Raw genomic sequence first — 11,165 nt, 5'->3', positions numbered from 1 at the left:
GGTGAAAGCTTATCAACAAGATTTTTGGTTGCAATTGTGCCTGTAAAATGAGTGCTGTTATTACGAATGAGCTAATGATGACCGCTCCGATGCAATTCCGCACTTTTATTTGCGATTTCGCACTTATAGGGGGAGGGGGTCCAGTTAGCAATGCTATTTATAATACCTCTCCCCACCTTCCTACATCCTATCCTTAACAGTTCCCCGGTAAGCCCCAGTCGGGAATACCTAATTCAAGTTATACCATGTTGGTTATGCATTGCGTTGTTCATAACCCACATAGATCTAGATCTTCTTCTTCTTCTTTCTGGCATTACGTCCCGACTGGGACAGAGCCTGCATCTCAACTTGTGTTCTTATGAGCACTTCCACAGTTATTAACTGAGAGCTTACTGTGCCAATGACCATTTTTGCATGCGTATATCGTGTGGCAGGTACGAATATACTCTATGCCCTGGGAAGTCGAGAAAATTTCCAACCCGAAAAGATCCTCGACCGGTGGGATTCGAACCCACGACCCTCAGCTTGGTCTTGCTGAATAGCTGCGCGTTTACCGCTACGGCTATCTGGGCTTCCACACATAGATCTAGATGTAAACATAATTTTGAACATCTTAGATCATTTAACATTTGCATCTTTGCAATGAATACTAGATGGATAGACTGTCTGGCTGTCTTGGTAGTGTCATTCTCAAAACACACCCAAGCCGTTCCCATAGGGTACGTTAGCCACAAGGAAGGACGTTTCAAGTAATACTGTTTCATATGGTATGCCCTCTTCAACATCTACTCCAATTCCTCTCGCCGTTCCCTTACGGTACCTATCCATCTAGTATTCATTGCTTTCTTACCCATGCTCCCTCTTACTACGAGCAAAATAGACCGATATGCCGATAAACAAATTCAATATAATTATCTCGGTCGATACTTTTGTATGAGAAATGCTCAAGAAAAGGATTTTTCTTTGATCGCAGTACGCAGTTGAAAAGAAATGTCAATTCAAATGGAGCTTACTGTAAGAAATTTCTTGACCATTTCTTGGGCAGAAATTTTTACTTTTCTTGAGCGGAACAGCATACTTAGCTTTATTCACAAATTTCATAACGCTTTAGGAGGTGGGTGGGTCTCCTCATGATGTTACGGCTCATACAAAATTTGTTAGATTTTCATACAAAAAGCGTTACAAGGGGATGGGTGGGTGTCAAAAATGGCTATTTTTTGACGGTATGAAATAAATGAATGAGCCCTATGCAAATACTCGCATAAATCCAATCCACAACACGATCGCACTATATGTGGTTTATGGTTCACCTTCTATTTCCAGAACCTCACCTCTATGGGGTGAGATTGGGTCATTTTTCATTCACTTCAAGTACCGCAGTGAATCAATGTTTTTCTATAATGTTTTGGACAGTTGTTACAGTACCGTCACAGTACATACACTAAATTTGAAGTTTATTGGAGTGAAATTGCGAAATTTATTCAATAAATAAATCGGGCATATCCTTTTTGACCCATTCTCATCCCCAACGACGGTAAATATATAATTTCGGACGATAGATAGTTTAATTTTTATTGTTTGATTTATTTAACTGTTCGATTTGTTTAACAAAATTATTGTTCGTTTTGTTGACGAATAGATTCTCGTGCACATTTTCAACGTGGAAAAATAAATACTCACACATCAGTTTACATATGGCACTTTAAGCACGCACCTTGCATTCAATGTACAATCTAACATAATGCGTTACATGTGCATTACTAGTTGGTTTTGTTAGCTACGACGCCAACCAATATATGACAAACATGGTGGGAGAATATTTTGGTGTGACAAAATTATTTAGGTGTGAGTCTATTAGCGAGCAAAATTCTCAATATATATTGTGTATTTCTTTCACTACTGGACTGCGAAGTGCGGTCTCATAAGTGCGAAAGTGAGAATAAAAGTGCGGGATTGCTTTCAATCCTGTTGGTGTCTTCAGAGCACTTATTCTTTGATTTACAAAGAATAAGTCCCCCGAAGATACCTACCCTATTTAATGCAATTGCGCACTTTTATTAGCGTTTCCGCACTTGTAAAAACTTCTGCGATAGTCCAGTGGTGAAAGAAATGCGCAATATTAATCTATTTAAATATTTGTGTGGCAGACATTGCATTGGCCTTTGATGTTATTTATTTAATCTTATTTCATGCGGTCATCTATGCGGTCCTGTGGTCGTGTCTTGTACAGAACCCCCTCTGATTTTTTTTTTTTTGAAGAACTTTTGTAGGAATCTGTGGAATCCTGAGATAGGAAATTTCTGGAGATAGAAACGTGCTCAAGGATATATTAGAGCAAATTCTAAAGGTAAGCATCCCTCGAAACACGACTCGAAGAGTTGCTGGGAGAACTGGTGGAAGAGTTACTAGAGTAATTTCTGGATGAGTCAATGAAAATGTGCCAGAACAAATCTTTAAGAAAATTACTAGCAGAATTCTCAAAGCTTTTCCTCGAGTAATATTAGGAGAAATTTCCAAAGCACCCGTAAAATGGTCGCAAAATAGCCTTTAATTTTAAAATTTGGCAGCAGGATTAACTGCAAGCAGAATAAGGAATAAAATAATTTGAGATAGCATTTTTGTTCAAATAGAGAATTTAGGGACCATTCATTTAATCTTATTTCTTAGAAAATAAAAAACAGTTACTTTCCCGGAAACCGAACCCTCATTCTTATCTGTCGACACCGGGCTCCCGGTCAGAAACTTGAAGCGCGTCACACGTCAGTAAAAAAAAAACACTCGCTTTGCGCAAAGGACCACAGCTGTCAGTTTCACTGCCATTCTATCGAGTGAAAATCGCCGTTTTTGCACTCCTCCGGATTTTTACTCGGGAAAAGTGCGTTCCGCACCGATTGCGGCCATTTCCGCCAAATCCGTGCTCCGACCGAAAAGTGAACAATCAAGTGACCTTCCCAGAGGTTTAGCTCGCGCGCGGCTACCCAAATTTCGAGTGGCTAAAGGGGGTTTATTTTCGTTCGGAAATTAGAAGGAACAGGAGGAATCCCAAATGTTTCCCCTTCGCGGCGTCAAACAGTGAAAAGTGTGTTGTTGGCCTTTGCTGGAACGGAAGAAAAACGATGAGAACCAGCCTGTGCTACACGTACTGCACCCTGCTGATCGTATCGCTGGTGTCCAGGTAAGTGTCCTCAAAGCTTTTTCGATCGCTTTGTATGACGAAGGATCGCTCAAGAAATTGAGAGCGGCTTCTTTGTGATGGATTTCAATGGGGGGAAGATTGTTGTAGATAAGCCTCCCCGACGTCATGGGGGAGTTGTCAATATTCAAGGACTTTCCGTTCCTCGTATGATGCAATGGACAGCAAGAATGTGGCACGTACCTATCTATCGAGAAATGTATACATTTTTATACAGTTAACGCTCTCTATCTCAACAATTTTTCATGTGTGTACTTTGTCTGCTGTAGGAACAGTCGTTCCCAAACATTCGTCGACCCACTACGAAAGAGCTTCACGAATGTTACAAAATTGATCCTGCGAATCTTCCATTTATTCTTGTAGGGAGCATTTTTTTGTAGGAAATCGTAAAAAAAAGTTCGTTAATATTCTTGCAGGTTCCTTCAACCCTCTAATACCCAACCTCGCCTTTAGACGGGTACCCTACGCCATTTTGTGTATTTTTTCGTAGCTCAAGAATCGAAATGATTTATTTTTGTCTTACACGCATATCAGTAAAGTTTTTCATAACATTTGAAACATTTTTGTACTTCATTTCACCTACGAATACTTGATTCTCGTTTGATGTGTAATCTAAAAATTCAAACATTTTATATTTTTCCACTTTCAACCTATCACAGAAGTAGAACTTGGTAGTATTAATTATGCTCCAAAACTGTCTTTCCGTTAATTACACGGAAAATAAAATATGTTTCAGAAAAATATTAAACAAATATAAAATAACAGCATGAAACGATCTCACTAATTGATGATCCATCGTCGACATGGCAGCTTCAAATAACTTCCAGTTTCGTCACGAACACGCCTAACATATACAGGCTAAGTGAATAACGAATCGGCTTGCTCAAAATCACACACACTACAGATGAACTTCGCAACAGTCGTACCGTACCCGCACAACGCGAACCTGACACGATCGATTATGATATTGTCGCTCGCTCCGCAGTAGCGCAAGCATTTCTTTCTAGGTTTACTCCTGCATATTTTTTCGAAAATTTCTCAAAAAATCTAAAAAAAAAACTTATGAATCTTTCCTATAGAAATGTTTATTAAAGTTCCACACCAGTTAACATAGCAGCAATTTTTCCAGTAATTCCTCCGATCATTCCCTATGGAATGTAATCGAGATTTTTTTTTCAATTACCCTAGCAATCTTCTAAAACTTCCGCAAGAGCCCAAGGTTTCTTTCATAGATCCTTGTGCTTCAGAACTTACACAAGCTTCGCCAGAAGTTACTTTAGGATTTACTTTAGAAATACCCCTGATTTGTCCATGATTAGAAGGCCCTATGTTGTGTTTAACTGATCCGACAGGACTCCTCACTGAGCTCCACAATCTAGACCTATGCTGCCTTCTTTAGACACGACAATCATATCGCGCCATTTGCTATGCGTAGAAGATGTAGGCAAAGGAACAACAGATGAACGGGATGCTTCGCACACGCTTTGTTGCTTGGATGAGAAACAGCATGCTACGATGACGCCAACTGCGAAGCGAGAATAACCCCCTTTCGGATTTTTCCAACCATTCTCTACTAATTTATGAAATATTCCATGACATTTCCCTGGAGACATTTTTGGAAGAATGCCTGAAAAAAAAATCCTTCAAAGCTTCCATGGGAAATATTTTAAATAATTACTTTTGGAATTCCTGAATAAATCTTAGGAAGGATCTCTGGAGTAATTTCTGAAGGTATTCTAAGAGAAATTACTTGTTGGAATCTTCAAGAAATTTTGGAAGACAATTTTGTTGGAAATCCTAAGAAATCTTCGGAAACGTTATTGGTTGCATTTTTGAAGGTGTTCTAAACGGGAATCTTTGAGGATGTCATAGGGAAATCGATGAATCACTAAATAAAATCCTGGATAACTTGGGATCTCCTTAAAAAAATATGAACGAATCTTTGGAGGAATACTTTGTAGAATATCTGAGGTAATTTCTGTGGTTTGGTAAAAAAAATCAAGTTCAAATCTTGAGGTATCAAAAACAAAACTCTTGGAGAAATTGCTTGAAGAACGTCTTGAAAGAATTCCTTGGGAAATAATCACTAAGGTACCACAGGGCAAGGGAGTAAGTGGGGTAAGTTAAAATAACTTGTATATTTTATTGAATATACAACTTATTGTTATATATTTGATGGTACCTCATTCGACCGAAAGGTGACGCTAATTCAGATATCTCAGAAGCCTTAAAAAGATGGCGTCTTCGGTAAAGTTGTTCAGTAACTCCAGGGCTATTTTTGTTCGAACCAGTTGATTCAAAATTTTGCCCCCAAGCGACACTAGTGAGCAAGAAACTTTTGTTTTGCGGAAGTGTCAGGGTTCTGACCATTTAGAAAGATGGCGTGTTTGGAAAAGTTGTTCATCAGCTCAAAGGCTATCATTATTTGAGCCAGGAGATTTGAAATTTCGCTACCAGGTGGCACTGATGAATGTGAAACTTTTGTTTTGCAGATATCTCAGGAGCCTGATCCCTTAGAAGAATGACGTCATCGGTAAAGTTGTTCAGTAGCTCAAGGCCCATTATTTGAGCCAAGAAACTCGAGATTTTATCACTAGGTGACGCTAGTTTTGTTTTGTGGATATTTTAGGATCCCAATCATTTAGAAGGATGGCGTCTTCGCCAAAGTTGTTCAATTAGTTAGGGACTACCATTATTTGAGACACTAGTGTACATGAAACTTATGTTTTGTAGATACCCCAGGAGCATGACCACTTAGTAAGATGGCGTCTTCCGCAAAGTTGTTCAGTAGGGCAAGGACTTTAATTATTTTACCCTTTCTCGAATTTCAAGGCTCAAATGAAGAGAGTATTTGAGGTACAGATCAACTCTGAGAAGACGGCATCTTTAAGTGGCAGGCTCCTGAGATATCTGCAAAACAAAAGTGAACGTGAAAAACCAAGGGTGTGGTACAAAGTTACAAAAATCCGCACGATAACGATAACTTCTGGCAAATAATTGAAATAGTTTCTTATGAAATTCCTGTAAAAAATTATGAGGAATACATACAGTAATACGAGTAGTAATACTTGCCGTAATGTCACGAGAAATTCCCATAAACATCTTAAAAATATTCCTGAAGAAAAGTAAGGTCTGATTTTATGAGGAATCAAACTCTTATCTCCTGGTTCGTGTTAGGTTTCTTTCGGTTTTCTTGATTCTCGTTGTTTTTCTCTCTTTTAAGATCTCTTACCAAATAACCATGCTGTTCAAGCTGCAATTTATGCATATAAACCCGGTCAACAAGTCACTGATTTTCAATAGCGATCGATATCGGGTCGTTTTGAATCGTTGGCGATTGCTATCGCTAGACAAAGATCTATAAAGTAGTTGTAACACTGTGATTCAAAGTGAGGAAAGGCCGTATAAAGATCATGAATGCTTGAAAAATATCATATCGTAGTTTTGAGATTTCTTGGAGGCAGCCCAAACGATGTGTATGATATTTTTAATACCTGACATAAAGCTGCCTATATTTAATATTTCGTGCATTGGTTTAAAAGGAATACACTGAGGCAAAAAAACTTAATAATTTCCTAAGAAATAATAATTATTTAGCGCCACAACGATTATTGTTGAAATATTTATGTTTTATTTATGATTTTGGTGAAGAATTTCATTGCAAAATTAATAAATCAATCAGTCAAAATCGGCATTGAACGCAATGATTATTGCTTAATTAAAACTAATAATCATTGAAAATGTTTGCCTTTTATTTCAGGCGTGCTCAAAAATTGACATGTTATGATAACATGTGATTTGTTTTCGTTTAACTTGTACCCAACATCTAAAACAAAACAGTTCTTCTAGCGATTGCTATGAAAATTATTTCAAGTAATGGTTCTTAAATAATTCATTGTACTTTAGCCTCAGTGTAGATAGCTGAAGAAAATTATGATGGGTTGTTGTGGTGCCCCAAAAAACAACCACCTGTTTGAAGAAGAGATTGAGCCACCACAAGAGCGACATAAACAAACTGGACAAACTTATGAATGTCTTGGACGTAATCAACAACGAAGAGAATTATAACAGCTACACGCTAAGCCTGCTCAACGCAGCCCATGTGTTAAAACTACACAGAATGAGGCAACCAATGCAGGACTCTCTGGCTGAGTGAAAATTCTGTGTGTTCCGATGTGTTGGCCATTGGCTGTGCGCGGATCGATGGAAAGGGAACTGTCAGTCATCTCCCGTGCGGCAGCGAACAGTTGGCCGTTGGTAAGATGGGGAATTTTCAGGGTTTTTTCAGCGAAAAGCCGGAAGATGGTCGCAAATGAGAAAGTTTTTTCCCCATTTGCTTCCGCTTTGGCTATTCGAATGAAAAAATCTCTGAAAAACTTTAAAATCCGAATGTTTTTTTAATGTTTTCAGAAGCAAAACAAACATGGAAGCGAATTCCGCATTCCAAGCGTTCCTCCTCTGTGCGCATTTCACTCGTTCGGTTTGTTTACCACCGTTTGCACAAAACTGTGTACAGCCCCCTTTGCACAGAATCTGTGCTGCATGAAGAGAGGCCGATTTTGTGTACTCGGCACTCATTTTTGAGCGGATGAAGTTTAGCGTGTATGAACTCGGCCGCCTTAAAGAGAGAACCGCTCTCCTACTGCATTCGGCCGACAACAACCATCGTTTCATTTTTGGATCTGGCGGAGATATTAGATTGCCATAGGTGATACCAGTGTTGATAGACTCACACTCAAAATCTCAATCAATACGCTCTCTCGTGAGAGCAAACTCATTAGAGATCTGCTTCGCAAATCTCACGCTTGAGATTTTGATGCAAAATCAACTCAATCACTTACTTTACTTTACTTTTGCTGACTCTACGTCCTTCAAGACATGACCTGCGTCACAATGTTACGCCAACTAACTCGGTCCATGGCTGCTAACCTCCAATTCCTCGATCGCCCCACACTTCCAAGATCCTGCTCCACTTGGTCAAACCACCTAGCTCGTTGCGCTCCCCTTCGTCTTGTACCGGCCGGATTTGAGTTGAACACCATTTTTGCGGGATTGTTGTCCGGCATTCTCACAACGTGTCCCGCCCATCGTACCCTTCCAGCTTTGGCGACTTTCGTGATACTGGGTTCACCGTAGAGTTGCGCAAGCTCGTGGTTCATTCTTCTCCTCCATACGCCGTTCTCACATACTCCGCCGAAGATCGTCCTAAGCACACGTCGTTCAAAAACTCCTAGCGCTTGCAGGTCCTCTTCGAGCATTGTCCACGTCTCATGCCCGTAGAGGCCTACCGGTCTTATAAGCGTCTTGTACATGGTACACTTAGTACGGAAGTGAAGTTTACCAGACCGCAAGGTCTTGTGGAGTTCATAGTAAGCACGACTTCCGGCGATGATACGTCTTCGAATTTCTCTGCTGCAGTTGTTATCCGACGTTATCAATGATCCGAGGTAGACGAATTCGTCTACCACCTCGAACTCATCCCCGTCGATCGTCACGCGTCTGCCTATGCGAGCTCTATCGCGCTCGGTTCCTCCAGCCAGCAGATATTTCGTCTTCGACGTATTTACCTTCAATCCAACCCGATCTGCTTCACGTTTCAGCCTGGTATACTGTTCAGCAACCACCTGGAACGTTCTTCCGACAATGTCCACGTCGTCAGCGAAACAGATGAACTGGCTGGATTTATTGAAGATCGTGCCCCGCATGTTGAAGCCCGCCCGTTTCATAACACCTTCTAGCGCAATATTGAACAGGAGGCAGGAAAGACCATCGCCTTGTCGAAGTCCTTTGCGTGTTTCAAACGGGTCCGATAATGCACCCGATATCTTCACACAGCACTGTACACTATCCATCGTTGCTTTGATCAGTCTAGTCAGTTTCCCGGGAAAACCATTCTCGTCCATAATCTTCCATAGCTCTTCGCGGTCGATGGTATCATAGGCCGCTTTGAAATCGATGAATAGGTGGTGCGTAGGTACTTGATATTCGCGACACTTTTGGAGGATCTGCCGCAACATAAAGATTTGGCCTGTCGTTGATCGCCCGTCCACAAATCCGGCTTGATAACTTCCCACAAATCTGCTTGCCAGTGGCGATAGACGGCGGAAGATGATCTGGGAAAGCACTTTATAGGCTGCATTAAGAATGGTGATCGCTCGATAGTTCTCACATTCTAACTTGTCACCCTTTTTGTATATTGGGTATATTATTCCCTCCTTCCACTCCTCCGGTAGCTGTTCTGTATCCCAGATCCTGGCTATCAATCGGTGCAGACAAGTGGCCAACCTGTCCGGGCCCATTTTAATAAGTTCCGCTCCAATACCATCCTTTCCAGCTGCTTTGTTGTTCTTGAGCTGTTTGATAGCATCCTTAACTTCGCCTATTGTGGGAGTTGGCACGTCTCCCTCATCCGCCGTACTGATGAAGCCATTCCTCCTGCTGTCTTGATCTTCCTGCTCTGCGCCGTTTAGGTGTTCATCGTAGTGCTGCTTCCACCTTTCAATCACCTCACGTTCGTCCGTCAAGATACCTCCATCCTTATCCCGGCACATTTCGGCTCGCGGCACAAAGCCTGTGCGGGATGCATTCAGTTTCTTGTAGAACTTACGTATTTCTTGAGAACGATACAGCTGCTCCATCTCTTCGCACTCCAACTCTTCCAGGCGGCGCTTTTTATCCCGGAATAGATGGGTCTGCTGTCTTCGCTTCTGTTTGTATCGTTCCACGTTTTGACGGGTGCCTTGCTGCAGCATCATCGCCCGCGCTGCATTCTTCTCGTCCAAAACCGTCTGACACTCCTCGTCGAACCAACCGTTCCGTCGATTTGCTTCCACGAACCCAATGGCACCTTCCGCTGCGTTGTTTATGGCTGCTTTTAGACTACTCCAGCAGTCCTCAAGAGGGGCTTCGGTGAGCTCTCCCTCTTCCGGCAACGCTGCTTCAAGGCTTTGCGCGTAATCAGTTGCGACTTCGGGTAGCTTGAGTCGTTCCAGATTGTACCGTGGCGGGCGTCGGTACCGAATGTTGTTCACAACGGAGAGTCGTTGGCGCACTTTAACCGTCACTAGGTAGTGGTCCGAATCGATGTTTGCGCCGCGATAAGTTCTGACGTCGATAATGTCCGAGAAGTGTCTTCCATCAATCAAAACGTGGTCGATTTGCGATTCAGTTTGTTGGGGTGATCTCCAGGTGTACCGATACGGAAGGCTGTGCTGGAAGTAGGTACTACGTATGGCCATGTTTTTGGAGGCGGCGAAATCAATCAGTCTAAGGCCGTTTTCGTTCGTAAGCTGGTGTGCGCTGAACTTCCCTATAATCGGTCTAAATTCCTCCTCCTGGCCAACCTGAGCGTTGAGATCTCCGATAACGATTTTGACATCATGGCTTGGGCAGCCGTCGTATTCACGTTCCAGCTGCGCGTAGAAAGCGTCCTTATCGTCATCGTCACTTGCTAGGTGAGGGCTGTGCACGTTGATTATGCTGATATTGAAGAAACGGCCTTTGATCCTCAACTTGCACATTCTGTTGTCGATTGGCCACCACCCAATCACGTGCCTCTGCATTTCGCCCATCACGATAAAAGCTGTGCCCAGCTCATGTCTATTACCGCAGCTCTGGTAGATGGTATAACCATCCCTATACGTATGTGCCGTCGACCCTTTCCAGCAAACCTCCTGCAGCGCTACGATGTCGAACTTGCGGACCCTCAATAATTCGGAAAGAATGCGGGTACTTCCCAAGAAATTGAGAGACTTACAGTTCCATGATCCGAGTTTCCAATCGTTAGTCCGTTTTCGATGCCTGGGTCTATGCCGATTGTTCCGGTCCGAATTTACATTGTATGCTTCCTGTACTGATGATTTTTACGGCTGGCTTGTAAGGCCTGCACCAACCCCCTGTCTCGCCGGAGGATCATCGTGCACAGCACTGTTTAGAGTCCCACGCTGGCACTAGGACGATGATCAGCCGCTCC

The 11,165-nt window shown here is 42.1% G+C and overlaps 1 protein-coding gene across 1 annotated transcript in view; it reads left to right on the top strand.

Moving 5' to 3' along the window:
• The first annotated feature begins 2,795 nt into the window (after positions 1-2,795).
• The window catches only part of LOC5573936 (SUN domain-containing ossification factor), an 82,929-nt gene continuing 74,559 nt past the window's right edge, over positions 2,796-11,165 (top strand). Inside the window, exon 1 of the mRNA XM_001654922.2 lies at positions 2,796-3,175. Coding sequence (XP_001654972.2) covers positions 3,117-3,175 — 59 coding nt within the window. The 5' untranslated portion in view covers positions 2,796-3,116. The remainder of the gene's footprint in view (positions 3,176-11,165) is intronic.

Source organism: Aedes aegypti, chromosome 2 (genome assembly GCF_002204515.2).
Source record: "Aedes aegypti strain LVP_AGWG chromosome 2, AaegL5.0 Primary Assembly, whole genome shotgun sequence".
Classification (NCBI taxonomy): domain Eukaryota; kingdom Metazoa; phylum Arthropoda; class Insecta; order Diptera; family Culicidae; genus Aedes; species Aedes aegypti.
The sequence above is the reverse complement of the archived record's forward strand: the minus strand, read 5'-3'. Positions and strand labels throughout refer to the sequence as shown.